At 53.7% G+C, this 24,733-nt stretch overlaps 1 protein-coding gene across 3 annotated transcripts in view; it reads left to right on the forward strand.

The window, feature by feature from the left end:
* Positions 1 to 24,733, forward strand: part of ANKS1A (ankyrin repeat and sterile alpha motif domain containing 1A) — a 160,874-nt gene that overhangs the window by 93,588 nt on the left and 42,553 nt on the right. For all 3 annotated transcript variants that reach the window (XM_029068156.2, XM_029068157.2, XM_029068158.2), the window contains 3 exons: positions 3,204 to 3,296; positions 11,230 to 11,350; positions 20,504 to 21,078. In XM_029068156.2, coding sequence (XP_028923989.1) covers positions 3,204 to 3,296; positions 11,230 to 11,350; positions 20,504 to 21,078 — 789 coding nt within the window. The remainder of the gene's footprint in view (positions 1 to 3,203; positions 3,297 to 11,229; positions 11,351 to 20,503; positions 21,079 to 24,733) is intronic.

The raw sequence follows: 24,733 nt of genomic DNA on the forward strand, positions 1-24,733 counted from the left end.
GAGGGCGTTCCAGACCAGAGGCAGGATGTGGGCGAGGGGTCGGAGGTGAGATAGATGAGATCGAGAGACAGTAAGAAGGTCAGCATTAGAGGAGCGAAGCGGGCGGGCTGGGTCGTAGAAGGAGAGTAGCAAGGTGAGGTGGGGGGGCAAGGGGATGGAGTCAGAGGTCGGAGAGGCCAGGCCCGTGGGCATTTGCTGGTCGGTTAGATCCCACTATCCGCTGTTTCTTCCTGGTCGTGGGTAGCTGCCTGATAGTTCTGTGCTATTCTGCCCCTCCTTGTCCCTTCATCTCCCTTGACTATCCATCACAGTTGCACTCAGAGTCCATCAGGAGGAGCCAATGCAGTTGCTAGGGCAGCACAAGGAACTGGCCCTGCAAAACCCTGACCCTCCTCCTCCTTCCTCTTCCCTCCTCTCTCCCCTCTCCTCCTCCTGCTCCTCCTCCTCCTCCTCCCTCTCTCTCTCTCTCTCTCTCTCTCTCTCTCTCTCTCTCTCTCTCTCTCTCTCTCTGAGATCCAGGGTCAGACAGTGCCTGTCCCCAGCCTCGGCTGCCCCCCTCTCCGATATCGGGGGTCCGGTGATGGATCGCGCGGCCAAACCGTTTCTGCCTATTCTGAGGGGTGCGATCAGCCAACCTTCAGTCGTGTTTATTGAGCGCTTACTGTGTGTAAAGTGCCGTGCTAAGCGGTTGGGAGAGTATAATGCAACAATAAACAGTCTTTCCCTGGGTCCTAGGAGATATTTCAGCGATGGCCACCTTTCCCTCTTTAACCCCCTGAGGGAACCAGAGTGAGGAAAGCTAGGACATCAGCTGGGGATTCTCTGAACAGACCCCCAAGGTACTTCCTGCCCCTCGGGGGTTTAGGAGGAGGGAAGGGAGGGGGAGCATTTCTCCAAGACAAACTCAATCCAGCAAGCAGTTCTGGAAAATTGCTAAGCTCGCCCGCTGAAGACCATAAAGACGACCGTCCTTAACTTCGGGGAGACAGGGAATGAGTGACCTCGCCATGGAATAATGCCGAACAATGAATCGTAATTAAGGGTGACAGTCAAAAAAATAACCCATAGGACTTTGAAACTGGGGGAGCCTCTGAAATGTTGATTTCTTCTGAATTCTCCATAATTCAGCGGGAGCCTCTGCTCTTTCCTGAGGAAGGGTTTACTGCCTATGATACACGTTACCGCACGTTACCTGTTACCACACTTTCAAGCCGCTCAAGACTGTAAGTTTGTCGAGGGCTGGGAACGTTCCTGCCAACTCTTGTACTCTTCCAAGCACTTAGTACAGTGCTCTGCATAGCAAATACTAAGTGCTGAGTGATTGATCGAATTGGTGCTTTCTTGCAAAATGCCACTTGGAGCCACCTGGAGCTTTAATCAGTCTCGGCCTGACCTACCGTTTTCAGAAGGTCAAACCGTCGAGCCGAACAAACAGTCTGAGCACGGCTGGATCATCGGTTCTCTTTCTGGTTTGCTTTTGGACTTCCTCTTGTCGGTTATCCTCGATTTTCACTTCAGTATGAGAGGATTTCTAGGTAGGGGCTAATGTCCTCCCTTCTTAAGGCCGCTGGCATGCTCTCTCCCTGCGGCTGCGTTTGCTGCTGCTGGAAAAAGAAGGAACTCATTCCTAGGGCATTTGAAATCAAGAACAATCAGTGGTATTTATTGAATGCTTTCTGTGTGAAGAGCACTATACTGAGCACTTGGAAGAGGAAAATACTCTCTGCTGCTGCTGCTGCTGCTGCTGCTGCTGCTGCTAGAGAAGGAAGGAAACTCATTGCTGGGCATTTGAAATCAAGATAAATCAATGGTATTTCCTGAGCACTTTCCGTGTGCAGAGCACCGTATCGAGCGCTTGGGAGAGGACAGTACTACAGAGTCGGTAGATCTCTTCCCTGCCCCAGAGAAGCTTAAGAATTGGTGGTTTATCTGAGTTCTGTCCCCGTTCCCTCTCCTTCCCAGTCCCCTGCTGCCTTTCCCTCTCTCTCCCTCCCCGTTCTATCAATCACTGATATTTAGTGAGCGCTTACTGGAGAAGCAGCGTGGCTCAGTGGAAAGAGCCCGGGCTTGGGAGTGAGCGATCTTGGGTTCAAATCCCGGCTCTGCCACTTGTCAGCTGTGTGACTTTGGGCAAGTCACTTCACTTCTCTGGGCCTCAGTGACCTCATCTGTAAAATGAGGATGAAGACGGTGAGCCTCACGTGGGACAAATGATTACCCTGGATCTACCCCAGCGCTTAGAACAGTGCTCTGCACATAATAAGCGCTTAACAGATACCAACATTATTATTATTACTGCGTCGGAGAACTGTACTAAGCACTTGGGAGAGTACAGTACAACAGAGTTGGTCAGTGATCTATGGGGGAGACAGACATTAAGGTAAATCACAGAGAGGGGAAGTAGTAGAGTAGACGGGTATAATTATGTACTGATTAAGCATTTATTTTATGCCCAGCACTGTTTTAAGCACCAGGGGAGATAGAAAGTCATCAGGTTGGACACAGTCCCTGTCCCACGTGGGGCTCACATTCTTAATCCCCATTTTACAGATGAGATAACTGAGGTACGGAGCAGTAAAGTGACTTGCCCAAGGACACACGGCAGACAAGTAGCAGACCTGGGATTAGAACCCAGGAATACACGTAAATGCGGTAGGACTGTGTCCCCATTCCCTGTCCCTCATAAGAATTCCCCACACACAGTCACAGTCCTCTTTCTCTCTTTTTTTCTGTCTCCTCTCTCCCGCTGTTCCTCATAACTATAGGGTGATAGTAACCCTCTCCCCCCCCCCAGGAACCTGTCTACCAATTTTCGATACCACGTACTCCCACATCCCCACAAAGAATCCAAGGTGGGCGTAATTACACGACATGGTAGAAGGGGACTAAACTGGCTTGATGTGAAAGAATACGGTATTGGGAATAAGAGGATCTGGGTTCTTATCCCAGGTCCATCCTTTGTCGGTTGTGTGACCTTGGGTAAGTCACTTTAACTCGCCTCATCTATCAAATGGGGATTAAGACTGTGAGCCCCATGTGGGCCGGGAACCGTGTCCAGCCTGATTATCTTATATCTACCCCGACGTTTAGTACAGTGCCTGGCAAGTAGTAAGCACTTACAGATACCATTAGAAAAAACCCAGACAGACAATGCCAGGTGTTGGAGGAGAAAATACCGCAGCGTTTCTCGTTTTCTTTCTCAGAGAGAACGTCCACCTCCTCCAGCAAAGCCACCCCCGGACGAAGAGGAGGAGTCTCATCCGGACAAGAAGCTCTGCCCCAGTTTGTCCTCCGAGGTTTGTGGCGGGGGGCAGTGTGTCCGTGCGTGTGGGTGCATATGGGGGTGTGTATGTGGTGCCGATGTGATACGTGTTGGCCATCTGTAAAATTGCGTAAATTACTGTGATGGACTCTTAACACCTCTCCTCTCCCGCTGTTCGACCAAGCCACCTGTGGTGAAAATCTGCGTGGCCCAGTGGATAGAACACGGAGTCAGGAGAGATCTGGGTTGTAATCTCGGCTCCGCCGCTTGTCTGCTCTGTGACCTTGGGCAAGTCACGTCACTTCTCTGTGCCTCAGTTACCTTCTCTGTAAAACGGGGGTTAAGACTGTGAGCCCCACGTGGGACTGTGTCCAACTTGATTAGGTGTTATCCTCCCCAGTGCTTAGTTCAGTGCCTGGCACATAGTAACCGCTTAACAAGGATCATAAAAAAAAAAAAGATGGGGCAGGAGTAGACCGGGGGTCCTGTTGTGGGCCAGTCCGAACTAAACCATTTCCACTTGGCCCAGTGAGCCCAGTAAGAAGTGCATATGCTAGGCTGGGGTGGTCTGGAGGGAGGAAAGAGACTGGGCTTGGGAGTCAGAGGTCGTGGGTTCTAATCCCGGCTCAGCCACTTGTCAGATGTGTGACTTTGGGTAAGTTACTTAACTTCTCTGTGCCTCAGTGACCTCATCTGTAAAATGGGGATGAAGACTGTGAGCCCCACGTGGGACAACCTGATAACCTTATATCTATCCCAGTGCTTAGAACTGTGCCTGGCACATAGTAAGCACTTAAATACCATCATCATTATTATTATTATTAATAACTGTGGTATTTGTTAAATGCTTACTTTATGCCAGGCACTGTATTAAGCGCTGGGGTGGATACAAGGAAATTGGGTCAGACACAGTCCCTGTCCCACATGGGCCTGACGGTCACAAGGTGAGAGCATTTTCTGATTTCCTTTTCTCTGTTCCTTACTGTCCGTGATCCAGTCCCATCTTTTCCCGCCTGCCCGCTTTCTGAGGAGGTGACCCACTCTTGACAGCCAGGCGACTACCCAGAGCGTCAGGGGACGGGGCTTGAAACAGAAGAGCATAAATGAGAGGGTTGGCTCGTCTGTTCCTTCACTTAGAGAACTAGGACAATGAGTTGATGAATATAGGATTCCGAGCGAAGAAATGGGCAATGGACGTATTTTCTGTAGGTCCAGCTAAATCTCCTCACGTCCTCCAAACTGTCTTCAAAGCCCTACTGAGAGCTCACCTCCTCCAAGAGGCCTTCCCAGACTGAGCCCCCCCCCCTTTTCCCTCTGCTCCCCCTCCACTCCTCCCACTTCCCCCTTCACCTTCCCTCAGCTGAGCCCCCTTTCCCTCTGCTCCTCCTCCCCTCCCCCCAACACTGTGCTCATTTGTATATATTATTTATTACCCTATTTATTTTGTTAATGAGGTGTACATCCCCTTGATTCTGTTTAGCGTGATGATGTTGTTTTTGTTTCGTTCTGTTTTGCTCTGCCCTCTGTCTCCCCTGATTAGACTTTGAGCCCGTCATTGGGCAGGGATTGTCTCTATCCGTTGCTCAATTGTACATTCCAACCGCTCAATACAGTGCTGTGCACATAGTAAGCGCTCAGTAAATACTGTTGAATGAATGAACTCCTCAGAAGCACCAGGGAAGTGTGTTTGCCCAAGGTGCAGCTTACTGGAGCGGAGCACGCTCAGTCAGGATCCTTTCCTGCCCCGAGAAGGAGAAGAAGGCAGCCCCTTCCTGGCTGCATGCCTGCCTATGAGCATGTGAGGAGGAGCAGCGTGGCCTAGTGGATAGAGCCCAGGCCTGGAAGTCAAGACGGGCTGGGTCCTAATCCCGGCTCTGCCGTGCGACCTCGGGCGAGTCACTTAATTTCTCTGGGCCTCAGTTCCCTCATCTGCAAAATGGGGATTCGATACCTATTCTCCTTCCTACCTAGACTGTGAGCCCCATGTGGGACCTGATGATTTCGTCTCTACTCCAGCACTTAGTAGAGGCCTTGGTATGTGGTAACTGCCTAATACAATTATTATTGTCATTATTATTATCCTTACTAAAGCTCTTACAGGAACACCTGTGGGCTAGATGCCTCTTGAGGCCCTAACGAACACGCTGTTGGAACCTAACACGAGGCAGAAAGAAAGGGGGCCAGTCCGCCCTGGGCCTGAGGGAAGGAGAGTCGGTATTCTGGCACCTCCTGGGGCTGGAATTGCTGTGGGATTGAGGGATCGGTCATAGGGAACGGGGCCACAGCTTGGAATTCCCTAAACCCAATAAGGGGTGATCAGATTTGACCCAAGCCTAGATTAGTAAAGTGTCCAACACTGGTTAGATGATTCTTCAGTCAACTAAGGGCCTGGAAATTCTGGTGCCAATCAATCCATCAGCGGTCTTTACTGAGCACCTACTGTGTGCAGAGCACAGTGCTAAGCCCTTGGGAGAGGACAGTGTAATATAACCTTCAAACCGATTTCCTTAAAGAGTGTGAAGGGTCAGGTGATGTTGGTCAGCAGTGCCTCCCTGAATGTAACAGTCCCTTTCCTGATCGGGCCTCGGGTGTGGCTTCAGTCAGGGAATTTCTTTATGGGCCAAACCCTGTCCCGAGAGGCATGGTAGAAACCAGATCATCGGGTCGGCCACATGAAACTCCCGGTCTTAAGGGAACGGAGAACGGGTAGCGTATCCCCATTTTGCAGCCGAAGAAACCGAGGCACAGAAGTGACTTGGCCAAGGTCACAGCCCGAGCAAGAGGCAGAGCCGGGGGAGAAGCCACGTGGCTCAGTGGAAAGAGCCCGGGCTTGGGAGACAGAGGTCATGGGTTCTAATCCCGACTCTGCCTCTTGTCAGCTGTGTGACTGTAGGCAAGTCACTTAACTTCTCTGTGCCTGTTACTTCATCTGTAAAATGGGGATCAAGACTGTGAGCCTCACGTGGGACACTCTGATTACCCTGTATCCACCCCAGCGCTTAGAACACGTAGTGCTGCACAAAGTAAGCGCTTAACAAGTACCGACATTATTATTATTATTATTAGAACCCAGATCCTCTGACTTTGAAGCCCATACTCTTTCCACTCGGCCTCACCGCTTCTCCCCACCACCTTTGCAGGAAGTCGTTCTTTTCCCTGCCCCTTGCAGGAGCTGGCCAACGGAAACAGACTTTTCCTCTGCTTTGCTCTTCTGTCCTTTGGGGTCTGGACTCCCTCCTCGGTGCCCGAGCACCAGCGGATCCCGGAGCACCCGGCCCGGGCCCAGCCTCGAGGATGTGGACTCTGTCCCTGGCCGACCGCTGACCAGGTGTGACTTCATATCCAGGGAGGAGGGGGTCACGAGAGGGTCCTTTGCATTAAGAAGGAGCATGGCCTGATGGAAAAAGCACAGGCCTGGGAGTCAGAGGACCTGGGTTCTAATTCTGGCCCCCCCACCCGAGTGCTGTGTGATCTTGGGCGAGTCACTTCTTCTCTGTACTTCATTTCCCTCATCTGTAAAATGATTAAATAATAATAGTGGTATTTGTTACGTGCTAGGCACTGTACTAAGTGTTGAGTGGACACAAGGAAATCGAGTTGGTCCCTGGCCCACATGGGGCTTGCAGTCTCGACTCCATTTTACAGAAGAGGTAACTGAGGCCCAGCGAAGTGAAGTGATTTGTCCAAGGTCACACAGCAGAGCAGTGGCAGAGCTGAGATTAGAACCCATGACCTTGCAATTCCCAGGCCCGTTCTCTATCCCTTCGCCGTCCCACTCCCTCCCACCTAGAGGGTGAGCCCCATCCGGGACAGGGAGTGTGTCAAAACGGATCACCTTGTCTCTACCCCAGTGTTTAGAACCGTGCCGGGCACATAGTAAGCGCTTAACAAATACCGTAGTTGTTATTAATTATTATAAAGTGTTCATCCCTTACGACCGCTGGGTCGCGTACTTCCAGGAAGTATATGGCAACTGCTCATGCACGATGCACTCCACAAACACGATGGCCACCTCAGCTTCCATACTCGCCAGGGGGTGGGGTTCCCTCTCAACTGGAGATGCAAATGGGCTGTGGGGGCCTTCCCCCAAACTCACCTTTTGGCAACTTGTGGAGGGATCTAATCAATGCTGAGCAAGGAGGCTTCTGACCTCTAGCACACTCCGTCATTATTCATTCAGTCATATTTATTGAGCACTTACTGTGTGCAGAGCACTGTACTAATAAGCACTTGGGCGAGTACAGTACAGTAAACAGACACATTCCCTGCCCACAGCAAGCTTACAGTCAAGAGGGGAGAGAGACGTTAGTAGAAATGAAATACATTTAAGTAAGGATGTAAGTGCTGTGGGGCTGGAGGGGGGATGAATAAAGGAGCAAGTCAGGGCGACGCAGAAGGGAGTGGGAGATGAGGAAGGGGGTGCTTAGTTGGCGAAGGCCCCTCGGAGGAGATGGGCCTTCAATGTGCCCTCCGCCCCGTGCCCTCCGACTCCCAGCCGACTCTCCTCGCTAGCAGTTCGTTAGCCTCATCGACCCTGCTTCTCCTTCTTGAGAGTTGGCTCTGATCGGGCAGACGGATGAGGGGTCTGAAGAAGACTCTCTCCTGCTCCGGCCTTGAGCTTGAACAAAGAACGAATGGATCAGGGAACAGGTCGACCTCAAGTTCGGCTGCGTGGAAGCAACCCGGCTTAGTGGAAAGAGTCGGAGGATGTGGGTTCTAATCCCAGCTCCGCCACTTACCTGCCGCGTGGCCTTGGGCAAGACACTTCGCGTCTCGGTGCCTCAGTTACCTCATCTGTTAAAATGGAGATGAAGACTGTGAGCCCCATGAGGGACAACCTGATTACTTTGTATCTACCCCAGGGCTTAGAACAGTGCCTGGCACAAAGTAAGCGCTTAACAAATGCCATTATTATTATTACCACAATCGAGATCGGGGATACGACATTAGTCTTTTGGGTTTTCTTTATTTTTCTTTTAATGGTATCGGTTAAGCACTTACTATGCGCTAGGTACCATACTAAGCCCTGGGATAGATACAAGCTGATCAGGTTGGGCGCAGTCCATGTCCCTCGTGGAACTCGCAGGCTTAATCCCCATTTTAGAGACGAGGGAACTGAGGCCCAGAGAAGTGAAACGACCTGCCCGTGATCACAAACAAGGCAGAAAAACAGCAGAGCCGGGATTAACACCCAGGTCCTTCTGACTCTCAGGCCGATGCTCCGTCGACTAGGTCACGCCGCTTCTTAGTTCTAGCCACCCCTGTCTTAGATTGCCTTAGGTCAGGGCCGTGGAGACACTGCGCTTGCTTTTCCACCGGTGGAGAAGATGCATTCAGCTTTGATTTGTGGCCCACCGAAGAAAAATGAGTCAATCATATTTATTGAGCGCTTTCTGTGGACAGAGCACTATGCTAAGCACTCGTGATAGTACCTATCAACAGAGATGCTAGACACTATCCCTGCCTGCAAGGAGCTTACAGTCTCCACGGGGAGACGCATTAAAATAGATGGGGGGTAGGGAAATAATAAAGTTTAAGAATATTTACATCATAGTAATAATCATGGAATTTGTTAAAGTGCTTACTGTGTGCCAGGCACTGTTCGGGGTGGATACAAGAAAATCAGGTTGTACACAGCCCCTGTCCCAAGTGGGGCTCATTGTCATTCAGTCAGTCATATTTATCGGGCACTTACCTTGTGCAGAGCGCTGTACCAAGCGCTTGGGAGAGTCTCCGATCCCCATTTTACAGATGAGGTAACTGAGGCCCAGAGGAACTGAGGCCCAAGGTTACACAGCAGACCAGCGACGGAGCCGGGAGAAGCGTTGTGAGATTGGGTCGAGTGTCAAGGTGCTTAAGGAATTTAGTGAGGGAACAACAACCTTAGCAATGAAAACCCGCCAGCGCTGTTTACCTTTGAGCTCTAGCCCGTATGCTCCCCGGGCAGGAAGGCCAGGAACGCTCCAGGGAAGCTGGCTTGGGCCTTGATTTGGGCTTCACTCAGAAGATTGAAAATAGTCCCAGATAGCCCTAGCCAAAACAGCCCAGCTGCAGAGAGGGATGGGGTCAGAGAGCTTGTCTTGCTACTCTTATGCTCTCTCAGATGCTTAGTACTTGGCACTCAATAAGCACTCAGTACATAGCACTGATTGATTGGTTAACATAATTGTGCTGCCCAGACCTGGACATGTGGCTTTGACTGTCATCAGGACAAAGGGGAAAGGGGTTACTAGCCACCAGCCCTTCTTAAGCAACCAGGTCAAATGACTTCTCAGTGGGCATTCCGGCGTGGGCAACATGGCCTCCGCTTTTGGAGGGGTGGGGGTTTTTTGGCGGGGGAGAGAGGTTGGTATTTTTTAAGCATGTACTATGGGCCAGGCACTGTACTGAGCACTGGGGTAGATAGGTTGGACACAGCCCCTGTCCCACTTGGGGCTTACAGTCTTAACCCCCATTTTGCAGGTAACTAAGGACCAGAGAAGTCAAGTGACTTCCCCAAGATGACACAGCAGACAAGCGGCAGAGCCGGGATTAGAACCCAAGTCCTTCTGATTCCCAGGCCCGTGCCCTATCCGTTAGGCCACTCTGCTCCTCAGCGTATTCAGCACAAGTGACAAATGAGGAGGAGGAAAGATGTAAAATCCAAACCCTGGGCTGTCGGGGGGTGGTCCTCCTCCTCCTCTTAGAGTGACCCTAATGGAATCGTTAGAGATCCCTCTTCGTTACCCTGTGCTTTTACAAAGTGGGGGGGGGGGGGGTGTAAATAATAGATGCCGATGTATCACGGTAACTACCGGTTCACACTCAGCAAGTGAAGGTCGCTGCTGTGCTCAGCAGAGTTGAGGGAAGTAAATCATTCTGTCTTCAGCACTGCAGGCTTGCTTCAAGACCAGTCCCGCCAACTGCCACCTCTGTTTTGGGGGCCAGGCCCATTTTCCTAGACTAGGGGACTGGCAGGACCAGCTTCTGAGGCCCCATCTCGGGCCGGGCTGCGGTGAACAAGCCCTCAGAGAAAAATGGAAAGCCGAGGGCAAGAACTAGAACCCTTGGGCCGTTTTCCAAGGCACCCTGGCACGGCCAAGAGGCTTTGTGATCCACCCTGGGCCACTGTGTACTTTGGTCCGTCCATCCGTGGGCCGTGTCGGGTGGGGAGGGAGGGAGGAGGCCATTATCTGCTAGGCCGGAAGGCCTCGGATTTCCTCGCGTGAAGGGGTTTCCGGCCACTCGGCCCCTCTCGTTCTTGCAGCGGCCCGCTCGTCGATCAGCGATGGGATTCATCGACGGGAGTTGGCAAGGAGTTTGGATTTCCTCTACTCCCTGGGCCCGGAGAGAGGCAGAGAGAGAAGACGGTCTGCCGAGGCAGAAATTTTCAAGCAGTAGCATAGGATCGTGGGGAGATGCGGGGCCGTTGTGGGAGCCTGCGGTTCTTGCTGGACTCCTCGATGAGGCGAGAATTGTGGGGAGCCAGTAAGGAGGGGTGCCGCCGCAGCAGGCGAGCAGGGAGAGTCTGTAGTTTGTGGCTCCGCCAGGAGCAGAGCGAAAAGCAGGTGCATACCTCAGTAGGAGCGGTGTCTTTGGTCAACTGCTCCACCCCCAGGCGCCGGTGAGTGTTTTGGGGTGCGGTGGAGGTGTTCTTGAAACCTTGAAACCATAGCAGGATAGTCTAGAAACAAGACTGAAAACCCTTTAGCTAAAGGACACTTAGAGAGCTGGGACCCCTGAATGTGGAGAAGAACACAGGCCATTGGGAGTGGGTTTTATACTCCCATCATACTTTCTTCCCTTCCCTCCTTTCCTGTCGTCCCTTGCTCTTTCTTCCTCCTCCCTCCCCGGACCGCCCCGCCCCCATCCCACACAAAAGGAGGGCAGTTATTTCGAACTTTCTTCTTGCTGAGCTCAAAGCTTCGTGTCAGTGCTAGCTGCCTGCACAGGAAGTACAGTGGGTTGTGTGTGTGCGTTTCTGGCAGGTGTCGTCTCTGAGGACTAAGAGCCAGGGGAATGCAGCTGAGGAGCGAGAGGAGCACCCTTACGAGCTGTTGCTTACAGCAGAAACTAAGAAGCTAGCGGCCTCTGAGGGAAAAATGCAAGGTAAGAGATGCTCTCCCTTCTGTCTCTAACCTCTCTCTCATGCTTTCTCTCTCCCCCGCCCTCCCGACCTCTCTCTCCGAAGGTATGAGGAGAGGTAAGATCCAGGAGACCGAAATGGTAGCTGTGTTTTGAGGAACAGAGCAGCAGGGCTAGAAAAGCTATTATTAACACACGCGCCTATCTCCCTGCCTCGCCTGTTTGTAAATTATTTGAGTGTCTGACTCCCCTGCTAGATTGTAAGCTCCTTGAAAGCAGCGGTCACGTCTGTTCACTCTGTTGTACTCTCCCAAGCTCCCAGGACTGTGCTCTGCATCCAGGAGGTGATCAGTAAGTACGATTGATTAGTTGACTGCTTGATTGATCGATGCCCTTTCCATTGGAGGGATGCTTGTGTTTCCGTCCCGTGACTTCCTTCGATGAAGCCCAGTGACTAATCGTAATGATAATAACTGTGGTTTTAAGCGCTTGGTGTGCTGGGCTATACTACAGACAAATTAGGCACAGTCCCTGTCCCACAGGGGGCTCCCAGTTCAAGAGGTTAAGTTTTCTGGGTCGGTCCCACCCTCAAGACTCAGTAAGATACTACCTTGCCTTAGGAGAGTGTTTTTTGTTTCTCCAAGGCGTTTTTGTGTACTCATTTTGTCTCCACAACAACCCTGAGAGGTAAACGTGGTTATCTCCATTTTACAGATAAAGAAACTAAGGCACAGAAAGGTCAAGTGACTCAACTGATGTCACACCACAGGCCCGTGGCCGAGATGGGCGGCGAGCCCGGGAGTCTCTTGACTCCCAAACGCGTGATCTTTCCCCGGACGGCGTTTCTGCCAAATGCCCTTCTCGACACCCTATTTCCCTTCGATTCCCACCAAGGAAGAAGGCTAAATTCTAAGGGAGGGAGGGAAAGAAGGAGGGGAGGAGGAGGAAGAGAGGAAGGTCTCCTAGAGGACGAGGCCCATAGCTGCTCGGGCCAGCCACGCTGAGGGCTGATTTTAGTATCTGACCCAAATCCACACAGGTCCCGCCCAGGGATCGAACCCAATCGCCTCGGCGCGTCGTTGCAGTTGAAAATCAAGTTGACCCTTCTGGGTCGGGGTGGATGTGGGTCTCCGCCACTCCAAACTGAACAGAATCTGGCTCTCGCACCCCGGGAGGGCCTCGCCTCTGGCCGTCGCCCTCAGCCCTGTAACTCGGGAACACCTCATCCCTGCCCTACTTGGAATGCCTCTGCCGATTTCAGGTTCCCCGGCATGGCACGTGAGCTCTGCCGACCTTAAGATCTCCCCGATCGATACCAGGGCAATCTCAAGAGCGGCAGCGAGGGCTGCTTGAGAATTCCACCCTCTAAATAAATAAAAAGATCAAGATTACTCTTGGAGACATCCCGACTGCCTTTCTCCCTCTGCACTCCACTACCTGCACGAGTCCTCCGCTCGTTGGGCGGACTCCGGAAACCGGAGAGCATTTCCGGCTTTGCCCTGGGTATTCGCTCTTTGGGAGAGGAGGGCCGGCTCTGCCCCTTTTAACACTCCGCGCCGGGGCCGAGTGGAGTTGGTGGCTTGCCAGTCCGTGCGGGGGCTGGGCTTAGGACAGCTGCAGAAGCTGGATATTATTTTTCACGAGGGAGCCCTGGGGCTGCCGTAAGAAGTTTGGGTTCTCCGAACTGGCCCGGAGCCCCGGGCCTGCCGGTTAGCCGGCGGACCGGTATCGAGCTCTTGAAGCAGAAGGTCCGCGCCGTCCCTCTGGCTCCTCAGCTGTTAGCAGAGGCAGCGAGCCCCGCGGTGGAAGGAGGGAGGAAGGTAGGTAGAAGCTTCCCTGCCCACTTAAGGAGCGGACGGACCTGACCGGGCAAGGAACCCCGATGGATCGGGAAACCAAAAGGGAGCTGGAGCGGATAATGATAGTAGGAACTGTCGTATTCGTTAAGTACTTACCGGGTGCTGTACGAAGCGCTGGGATAGATACAAGATCATCAGGACCCTCGCGGGGCGCACAGGCTAAGCAGGGGGGAGAACGGGTGTCGAGTCACCATTTCACAGGCGAGGGAACCGAAGCACAACAAATGAAGCGACCGGCCCGAGGTCACCCAGCAGGCAAGAGGCAGAGCCGGGATTAGAACCCAGATCCTCTGACTCCCAGGCCCGTGCGCTTTATCCTGGGCCCCACTGCTTCTCGAAACTGTGATCCTTTGGCCACGGCTGCCTCCTCTCTCCCGGCCGGGTCCGAGGACCAGAGACGCAAGAGCTTCTAGGCTTAGCTGGCTAAACGCTTCCGAGACTAAGGGTGCGAGGAAAGAAGGCTTCGGCCGTCTGTGCTCGGCGTGAGAGTTACCTAGCCTGGGAGCTCACAAAGGGTGATGATCTTAAAGAGAGGGTGCGATGGGCAGGAGAGAGGTTATTGTTGCTCTTCGATCAATATCTCTACTCCCTCGCTTTTCTTTTAGTGATGATTTTCTATGCAGAGTTTGCGGTTGTGAATTGATTTGCTTTTAAAGGGCCACATGAGTGAGCAAGATGGGGGTTTCCGGGATACTAGTTTTCTTTCCCTCACCAGGGTCCCCTTTCTGAGGGAGGGGAGCAGCTGAGAACTTTGCAACCTGGGTGGTTTTAGTGAACATTTTTTTTAGCATTTCACTCCCTATTTTCTAGGCAGTCCTGGACACATGACCGTTCAGTCATGATGAAAAGTAGAGCTGCAGCAATCACATTCTCGAGGCCTTCCCAGACTAAGCCCTCCTTTTCCTCTGCTCCTCCTCCCCTCCGCATCGCCCCGACTCACTCCCTTGGCTCTACCCCCACCCCCCAGCACTTGTGTGTATATGTACATATTTATAATTCCATTTATTAGTATTAATGATGTGTATATATCTATAATTCTCTTTATATTGGTGCTACTGATACCCGTTTACTTGTTTTGATGCCTGTCTCCCCACTTCTAGACTGTGAGCCCGTTGTGGGCAGGGATCGTCTCTGTTTGTTGCTGAATTGTACTTTCTCAGCGCATAGTAAAATGCTCTGCACACAGTAAGCGCTCAATAATATGATTGAAGGAGTGAACCTCTCGGAAGTGGTCAGTCAGTCGTATTTATTGAGCGCTTACTGTGTGCAGTGCATTGAATTAAGCACTCGGTAGGGTTGGTAGATATATTCCCTGCCCACTGTGAGCAATCAGTAGTACTTATTGAGTGCTTACTGCATGTAGAACTCTGTACTAAGCACTTGGGAGAGCACAGTACAACAGAGTTGATAGACACAGTGCTTAGCCACAAGGAGCTTACACTCTAGTAGTTTACTCAGTCTCAGTCAGTCTTTTTTTTTTATCAAATTCCAAACACCACCTGGGAGCTGTGAGAATCCAGGGGCAGAGGCTGGGATGGTGGGTGAGGGAGGAGGAGGCAGAGCAAGCATAATTATTTTTATCGTTACCATTATTATTACTATTATAGCATTTGTTAAGCCCTTACAATATTCATTCATTCATTCAATAGTATTTATTGAGCGCTTACTATGTGCAGAGCACTGTACTGAGCGCTTGGAATGTACAAGTCGGCAACAGACAGTCCCTGCCCTTCGACAGGCTTACCGTCTAATCGGGGGAGACGGGCAGACAAGAACAATGGCAATAAATAGAGTCAAGGGGAAGAACATGTCATAAAAACAATGGCAACTAAATAGAATCAGGGTGATGTACATCTCATTAAACAAAATAAATAGGGTGATAAAGATATATACAGTTGAGCGGACGAGTACAGTGCTGAGAGGGTGGGACAGGAGAGGGAAAGGAGGGAGAAGAGGGTTTAGCTGCGGAGAGGTGAAGGGGGGGGTAGAGGGAGCAGAGGGAAAAAGGGGGGAGCTCAGTCTGGGAAAGCCTCTTGGAGGAGGTGAGCTCTATGTCAGGCACTCTTCTAAATGCTGGGGTAGATACAAGTTAATCAGGTCAGGCACAATCCCTGATCCACAGTCCTAGTAGGGAGAATAGGGTTTGACAGTTGAGTTGTTCCTTCCAGTTGAGGAAACTGAGGCGCAGAGCAGTGAGGTGACTTGCCCAAGGTCACACAGCAGACAAGTGGCAGAGTCGGAATTCGAGTCCAGATCCTGTGACTCTCGGGCCTTCACTCCTTCCACTAGGCCATGCCGTTGGCCTGGAACAGGAACAAACAGGCAGCTCTGAGGTGCTGCAGGGAAAATCCTTGATGGCATGCCCTGGGAGAGGGATCGGGGCTGGGTGTTGCCGTTGAAGTTGGGATGATTCCGAGGGGTAATGGAGTCACCGGTTCCGAGGGCTGGCCCCTGAAGTGCCTTTGAATGGCTCGGCTTCTCCTACCAACTGCCGAGCGCCGCGTTTCTTCAGACCGGCGTCTCGGCCCCATCCGCCTAGGCAGCGTCGGGCCCGAGGTGGGAGAGCAGCTTACAGGCCCCTCACTTCTCTGGGAGGGAGGGATGGATGAACAGTGCTCTGCACATAGTAAGCGCTTAACAAATACCAACATTATTATTGGAGAAGCAGCGTGGCTCAGTGGCAAGAGCACGGGCTTGGGAGTCAGAAGTCATGGGTTCGAATCCCGGCTCGGCCACTTCTCAGCTGTGTGACTTTGGGCAAGTCACTTCACTTCTCCGTGCTTCAGTTACCTCCTCTGGAAAATGGGAATTAAGACTGTGAGCCTCATGTGGGACAACCTGATTACCCTGTATCTACCCCAGCGCTTACAACAGTGCTCTGCACATAGTAAGCGCTTAACAAATACCAACATTAAATGAGGGGAGGGAGGAAAGTAGGAAGGGAGGGAGGAAAAAGGAAAAGAGCAGGGATAAAAATGAAGTAAAAGCTGGATGTCGCTGTAGAATTGTAGAAGCTGCCCTTGTGTGGCAGTTCATAGGTGCCTGCAGTCTTTGCTTTGAACAGGGGTGCGCAGGCCGGGAGTGGGGAGTTGGGGGCGGGTTCTTCAGAATCAAGGCCGGGACCGGCAGGTATCGGATTTGTTCCGGAGCCCGGGCAGCAGATCAGCTGAGAGCCGCCTTTTGGGTGTACAGGGCCCACAAAGACTTTGCTGTTTCCCCCGTACCCCGTTTCATCTTCTGAAGCAGTGTGGTTTTCCTCTGAGCTCTCGTGTGAACGTGAGCCGTTCAGCCTGGATGAGATCGGCGGTCCATCCGGCCCATTCTCTGCCTCGGTCAGAGGGACCTACGGACATTTGGAAGGAGCGAGAAACGGTCGTCCTCCTTTAGAGCCGCCGACCTGGTTAGAGATGGATGATCTTGTGCCCCGAAACAGTTCCCCTCGTAGTCCGCCACAGACCTTTCATCCATAAATCTATCTCAGCCCCTCTTGAGCCTCTTGACGTCCCCAACCTTCCCCTCTTTTAAGGTCTCTGACCTAAGGATCCGTCATCAATCAGTCGGTCGGTCGGATTTATGGAACGCTTACAGTGTGCAGAGCACTGTACTGAGCGCTTGAGAGATTACAACAGAATTGGCAGACACGTTCCTTGCCCCTAACGAGCTTACAGTCTAGAGATCACAGATCGGGGATCATTCCGGGCAGAAATACCCCCCCCCCTTATCCTGCTTCCTCTCTTTCCCGCAAGCATCCAACCCCCACCCCTGCCCACTTCCTCCCTGGCATCTGTCGGGCACTGAGAACTTGGCATCTGCCTCTCTCTTTCTCTCCTTTGATAGGGAATGAATGGATGACTGTTGGACAGGGACGTCTTTGTCCCCTCCCGGGTCAGGAATCAGAACAATCCCGGCCTCTCGGGCCCCCTGGCCTCCCAGGCGGCTCAGGCCTGTCAGCTGCCCTGACACTTGCCACCAGAGAAGCTGTTGCCCCTTTTCGGTCACGAAGAACCCGATAAGCAAGTTAGAAGTCGGGGAGCGTCGCGGCCCCGTCGCCCCAGCGCGGTTCCCGCTCTCTGCTGCGGAAGGGTTGGGGCCGCGGAGCTCTCTCACCCGCTTCCTCCTCTCCGGGAGGGTTGGCAGAGGCAGGTGCGCGCGGAAAATGGAAGCGGACAGCCTCGCTGACACTTTCCAGACCGGCCCTGTCTTTCCCGTCACCCGGGGCTGTTTTTTCTCTCTCCTTCCCAGAGAGACCGCGACCCAGGCCCGGGGCCAGATGTCGGCCGAGCTTTCCGTTTCTCATCGCTCCCCCACCGCCCTCCCGTCGGCCCCTTCCTTCCGCCCCGGCCCCTCGCCCCGTGGCGACGGGCGATTAACCCCGACTCTGACCTCCCCTTCGTCGGAGGCAAAGGGCGAAAAGCCGCCAGTGACGAGAAGTTCTGGTTCTGTGCTCGAAGGGAACAACTCCTATGAACCCTCAGATTTCTTGACTGTGAGCCCGTCATTGGGCAGGGATTGTCTCTATCTGTTGCCGAATTGTGTATTCCAAGCGCTTAGTATAGTGCTCCGCACATAGCGCTCGATAAATACTATTGAATGAATGAATGCTCCCGCCCCTTGGATTCTTGGAAATCCTGCGGCTGGCCCGGTGCGTTTCTGACCGATCAGTGGTATTTCCTGAGCGCTTAATGTGTGCAGAGCACTGTACTAAACACTTAGGAGAGTACGGTATAACAGAGTTGGCAGACGCGTTCCCCGCCCGCAACGAGCTAACAGTCTCGAGGGGGAGACGGACATTAATTTCCGACGTTCCCGACGTGGTGTTTTTCCCCTGCGAGGTCAGGACGCGGAAGCAGCGAAGCAGCCGAGTGTCTCAGGCGGGGAAACGAGAAACCAGGCTCAGTCTCAAGGGATGATCGAGGGATGAGAGTCGTAATTGAATTGATGGGCCGTGCCGGGCCCAACTCCTCCGGAGCTGCCAAGAGCTGAGTGAGGCCCAGGAGCGGCATCTGCTCGCGAGGCGCTCCCGGCCCGGCTCGCTCTTTCCATCCTCCTCCGTGTTCTCTGGGTGCCAACCGGCCCTTTGGGCACGGGTTGGGCATCGGGTGCCGATACTATCAGTCAGTCACTCGCGTTTATTGAGCGCTCACTGTGAGCAGAGCACCAGGCCAGGCGCCCGGGAGAGCACAGTACAGCAATATACCAGACACGTTCCCTGCCCGCAACGGGCTGACGGTCTGAAGGGCGAGACGGGCGTTGATAGAAAGAAATAAATGACAGATATGTAAATAAGTGCTGCGGGGCTGGGACGGGGGATGAATAAAGGGAGCAAGTCAGGGTGGTGGGAGAAGAGGAAAGGGGGGTGTAGTCAGGGAAGGCTTCTTGGAGGAGATGAGCCTTCGATAAGGCTTTGAAGTGGGGGAGAGTCATTGTCCGTTATGAGGAGGGAGGGCATTCCGGGCCAGAGGCGGGACTGGAAGTGGGAGGCCCGAGCCCCTTGGGAAAAGACAAGTCAGTCAGTCAGAAGAAGCAGTGTAGCTCAGTGGAAAGAGCCCGGGCTTGGGAGTCAGAGGTCTTGGATTTGAATTCCGGCTCTGCCACTTGTCAGGTGTGTGACTGTGGGCAAGTCACTTCACTCCTCTATGCCTCGGTTCGCTCATCTGTAAAATGGGGATGAAGACTGTGAGCCTCACGTGGGACAACCTGATTACCCTGTATCTACCCCAGCGCTTAGAACAGTGCTCTGCACATAATAAGCGCTTAACAAATACCAAATACCAACATTATTATTTAGTGAGTGCTGACTGTGTGCAGAACACTGTACTAAGCGCTTGGGATAGTGCAGTATAACAATAAACAGACCCATTCCCTGCCCACAAGGAGCTTACAGTGTAGAGGAGTAGTCTAGAGTTGGCTGGGCTTCGAAGTCAGAGGTAATGGGTTCGACTCCCGGCTCTGCCACTTGTCAGCTGTGTGACTGTGGGCAAGTCATTTGACTTCTCTGTGCCTCAGTTACCTCATCTGGAAAATGGGGATTAACTGTGAGCCTCACGTGGGACAACCTGATGACCCTGTATCTACCCCAGCGCTTAGAACAGTGCTCGGCACGTAGTAAGCGCTTAACAAATACCAACATTATTATTATTACAAGGTCCTTGGCGGTCAGCTCCTCAAGAGCAGAGATCGCGCCTGCTTCCTCGCCTGTAGTCTCGCCTGCACTTTTATTGAGCGCCTGCCGGGTGCAGAGCACTGGACTAAGCGCTTGGGAGAGTCCGATCCGACCGAGTTGGGAGACGCGTCCCCTGCCCCCGGCGAGCCAGCGGAAGAGGTTCTTGAGCCTCTTGTCTCTAGTCGATTAAAATATTTAACGGGTTTTGAGTCCGGGCTGGGGAAAGGCCCCCCCGCCCAGATTGGGGCCCGGCGGTCGATTAGCAGTTGGCCGTGGCCGTCGCTCTGGGAAAGGAGCGCCTGGCATATCCCCGGCGGGTGTTTTACGGGAGTGAGCCGTCGGCTGTCCGAGCCAAGCGGATCGTGTTCCTAGGGTTCTCGAGAGAAGTGCAGATGTCTCCCGACCCCGGCACGTGAGCCCATCTTGTTTTCAGCTTTCCCGGCTGAGGTTAACCCAAAACAAATAACAACAGCCGGGCGGCTTTGGAAGGATGAGGCGTGGCGCGTACAAACCGCCGCTCCCCCCCCCCCCTCCCAGCCCCCGGGGAAGGAAACCGCTATTTCTTGGCTGCTTTGTTTGGGACTTTTAGGGAAGGAATTCCAGAAGTTGCAGGTTGTGTGTTGCCTCTCCAACTTTTCCCCCTCGCTCCTTGCCAAAGGAAGGGAGTCATGCTCAAAATAACACGCCGGCCTTTGGAGCGGTGGATCACATATTCCAGAACTCAGCCTCGCCTGCGAGCGAGTTCTCGCTCCCTCTTCCCCCCACCTCCCCCTTTTCCCTCTCTCTTCCACTTTCTTTCCACCCTCACGTTCTCTCCGTAGGATCGAGTTAGCCCTTCTCCTCGCCTTATATAGGAAGACCCGCCTGGTAGCGTTAACAGACGTAGAACGACGAGGACGGCCGCCAGAGTGCATAAATCAGGCCAGCGTTTGGAATTTCCTAAATGCCGTGACTTTGGGTACAAGTTGAGCGTCGAGAACAATACGGAGCTGTTCTCCCTCTCCGTCCCCGTGTCTCCACTCTCTGCCACCCTGCCACTCTCTTCTCCCCCACCGCCGCCCCCCTCTCCCTCCGCCTCGCCGTCTTGCCGGGAGGCCTGGAACTTTGTTGCCGTTTGCCGTGTTTAATTTTTCATTTCTCTCTCCGTCCCCTCAGAAGACCACAGGAGAAGCGGCGGCGGCCGGAGCCGGGACTCCGCGGACGGGCAGGTCCCCGAGCAGTTCTCGGGGCTTCTCCACGGCTCCTCCCCGGGGTGCGAGGTCAGCGAGGATCCCTTCCGGCTCCTCTCTCCCGTCGCCCAAGGCGGGGCGGCAGAGCCGCCCGGGAGGGGCGGGAGCCGCGGTGCCGCCATGCAGGCCGAGGACGCCGGCTTCCCCGCCCCCGGGGCCGTCCGGCCCGGCCCCGCCGACCAAAACGGGAAAGCGGGCGACGCCGCCGGCCCGCCCCCGAGCGCCGGCCCGGGAACCACGACGCGGCGGGCGGCCCGGCCCCCGGGACGGGCCGAGGAAGAGGGAGACCGCAGCGGGCCCGGGAGCCAGACCCCTCTCAACGGCAAGCTCAGAGCGGAGCTCAAACTGAGCCGGAGCTTATCCAAGTCGGACTCTGACCTCCTGACCTGCTCGCCCACGGAAGACGACACCATGGGGAGCCGGAGCGAGTCCCTGTCCAACTGCAGCGTCGGGAAGAAGAGGCTGGAGAAGTCTCCGTCCTTCGCCTCCGAGTGGGACGAGGTAGGGGGGCGCCTCAGTCGAAGAGGAACTTGGCCGCAGGTGGCGTCCGGGGGTGCCGCGTGTGTTTGGGGGAGGGGGCGGCCGCAGCCCACAGGCGGGGCTTCGCGTGCTCGCTCACGGAGGGGCGGGAGCGGGTTTCCGGTAGCCCGCCCGGTCGGGGTCGCCCCCCACGCCGCCCCCTCGCCGGGATCCGGGCTGGGAGTTTCGCTGGCCGGGGGCGTGAAGGGCTGACCCCGAAGAGTTAAATATTAGGGGTGGAGGCCGGGAGGGCCGTTCCATTGGAGCAGGATCGAGTGAGGTGCCTTTCTTAGAAATGACAAGCCGTTGGGGAATGTTTGGATCCCAGCAGCCCCTTTCCAGCAGCCGCCGCCTCCCCGGGGTCCTCGTTCGGGCCGAGCGTCGGGTTCGCGAGAGGAAGGAAGCTGCCGGCACCAGCCGTCCACGGGCCCCCTCCCCCCCCCCCCCTTTCCCCTCAGTGGCCGTATGGTTCTCTGCTTCTCTTGCCAGCTCGGGTTGTGGGGCCGCGGAGCTGTGAGGGAGAGGAGACTTGGGGGACTGAGAGAGGGCGGAGGAGGTTAATAGCTCTTGCCTTTCAGAGCTGTTGACAGATTAGCTCAGCCACATGGATATCTTCCAGTGGCCCGAGACAGATCTTGGGAGGAAAACAGTGTATTTGCCCAAGGCCGGTAAACATCCAGGGAATGCGAGAGGGCTGACGTGCGCGAAGGCGGTAGGCCTTGGCCCAGCGGGGCGGTCGGCGTTAAGTAGCAGCATCAGGAGCCACTGAGTCCAGTTCTCATCTCCTTGTAGAGTGAAGAGTGTAATAATAATAATAATAATGTTGGTATTTGTTGAGCGCTTACTATGTGCAGAGCACCGTTCTAAGCGCTGGGGTAGATACAGGGTCATCGGGTCGTCCCACGTGAGGCTCACAGTCTTCATCCCCATTTTCCAGATGAGGGAACTGAGGCACAGAGAAGTGAAGTGACTCGCCCACAGTCACACAGCTGACAAGTGGCAGAGCCGGGATTCGAACCCATGACCTCTGACTTCCAAGCCCGGGCCGTTGCCATTGAGGCACGCCGCTTCTCTAGAGCGTAAGCCCGTCAGTGGGCGGGGACTATCTGTTACCTCTGTCTGTTGCCGAATTGTACATTCCAAGCGCTTAGTAGAGTGCTCTGCACATAGTATGCGCTCAATAAATATTATTGAATGAATGAAAGAGAAGGTCCTCTGTAGACTGGAAGCTCTCTGTGGGCAGGGGACGGGCCTACCAACCCTGTTCTGTCGCACTCTCCCAAGCGCAGTGCTCCGCACACAGTAAGCGCTCAGTAGGTTCGACCGATGGACTGATGGATCGAGACGGGGGGTGCGGACCCATTCCGACCGCACGTGAGAGCAGGATTCTTCTCTTTCTAGCGGGCGAGGGAAGACCCCGCCCTTCCCCTCCTCCTCTTCCTCCTCCTCCTCCAGCCATAGAGAGGCTCACGTCCGTGACTCGGTGAAGGAGATGGCAGATCTCCCTGTAGGAGAAACGGGCCGGGCTTCTCCCTCCAGTAAACGGCCGGAATCCAGACCGGTCCGGAGTGGGAGACGATCCTGAAAAATACGGGCCCCCTTGCCAGTGTGGGGGGTGGAGCGGGGGTGTCACGATGTTTAACGTCCGTCTCCCTCTCTCAACTGGAAGCTCGTCGTGGGCGGGGAACGTGTTTACCAACTCCGTTGTACTCTGTTGCCCGGCACAGAGTAAGCGCTCAGTTCATACTATCGATTGACTGATTTCTCCTGCTCCCTGAGCGGTCTCTGCTCTTCCTTCCTCGGCAGCTGGACTCTCTCTTCAGAACCTGGCTCTGCTGATCTAATAATAATAATAATAATAATAAGTAATGATATTTGTTAAGCGCTTACTCTGTGCCAAGCACTGTTCTGAGCGCTGGGGTAGATACAAGGTCGTGAGGTTGTCCCACATGGGGCTCGCAGTCGTAATCCCCATTTTAAAGACGAGGTAACTGAGGCACAGAGAAGTGAAGTGTCTTGCCCAAGGTCGCACAGCAGGCAAGTGGCTGAGCCGGAATTAGAACCCACGACCGCTGACTCCCAAGCCCGGGCTCTTGCCACTAGGCCACGCTGCTTCTCTGTATGTAGTAATAATAATTAGTATAATATTCATTAATAATAATAATGATAAGCATGGGCCTGGGAGTCAGAGGAACTGGGTTCTAATCCCGCCTCTACGCATTGCTCTGCCCATTGCTTGCTGTGCGTCCTGGGGCTTGTCACGTGACTTCTCGTTGCCTCAGCTTCCTCAACTGTAAAATGGGGATTAAATACCCGTTCTCCTACTTAGGCTGTGCACCCCATCTGGGACAGGGACTGTGTGTGACCTAATTAACTTGTACCAACCCCCAGCGCTTAGGACAGTGTTTGACACATAGTAAGCGCTTAACAAATACCATAAAAAATAAAACGGTAATTGTGGTAAGTGTTGAGCACTTACCGTGTGCCAAGCATTGTATTAAGTGCTGGGATAGTTACAAGAGGAGGGAGAACAGGTATTGACGTCCTCATTTTGCAGATGAGTGAACTGAGACTCAGCGAAGTGAAATGTCTTGCCCAAGGTCTCTCAGCAGCCGCCTGGCGGAACCGGGACTAGAACCCAGGTCCTGTGGCACTCGGACCCGGGATCTTCCCACCAGGCTATGCTGCTTCTCACCTATTCATTCATTCAGTAGTATTTATTGAGCGCTTACTATGTGCAGAGCATTGGACTAAGCGCTTGGAATGGCCAAATCGGTAATAGAGACAGTCCCTGCCCTTTGACGGGCTTACAGTCTAATCACGGGAGACAGACAGACAAGAACAGTAGCAATAAATAGAATCAAGGGGATGAACATCTCATTAAAACAATAGCAAATAAACAGAATCAAGGTGCTGTATATCTAACAGAATATAGATATATAGAGGTATATAGATATATAGAGATATATAGATATAAAGGTTAGGCTAGAGGGAATGGTTAGGCCAGGGGAAAAGGTTATGCAGGGGAAAAAGGCCGGGGGAAGAGGTTAGCTCCAGGCTGTACTCTCCCAAGCACTTAGTACGGTGCTCTGCGCATAGTAAGCGCTCAATAAATGCAACCGACTGACCGACTGACTGCCTTGATGGTTCTCGGGCCTCGGCTCTCCTGCTTTCCCAGCTCCTTCCATCTGTTTCCTGGCCCTCTTCCTTTCTCCCGACTCTTCGTCACCCAGCCATCGGAGCTATTCGTCGCCAGTCGGCATGCTCGGCAGAGACCCAGACACCTTCTAATGCACACGCTGTGCACACGTGCACGTGCCGGTGCCCTCATGAACCCAACCACAAACTCACCGCAGCGTCACCCACAACACGCTTGCCTCCACCTCGTCCTCTTGACACCTCCATCCTGCCTCCCCGGGGGAGGTTCTCAGAGAACTCTAGTAAATCACTTCCTCTTCCTAAATCATCTCACTCCGGTGGACTTGGTTAAGTGCCTGCTCTGTGCCATACACTGTGCTAAATGCTGGGGTAGAGACGAGATAATCCGGCCCCAGATGGGGCTCCCAGTCTCAGCTGTCGAACAGATAGCGAAACCCCATTTTGCAGATGAGGGAACCGAGGCGCGGAGGATCGAAGC

The sequence above is a fragment of the Ornithorhynchus anatinus genome, chromosome 7 (assembly GCF_004115215.2).
Source record: "Ornithorhynchus anatinus isolate Pmale09 chromosome 7, mOrnAna1.pri.v4, whole genome shotgun sequence".
Classification (NCBI taxonomy): Eukaryota; Metazoa; Chordata; class Mammalia; order Monotremata; family Ornithorhynchidae; genus Ornithorhynchus; species Ornithorhynchus anatinus.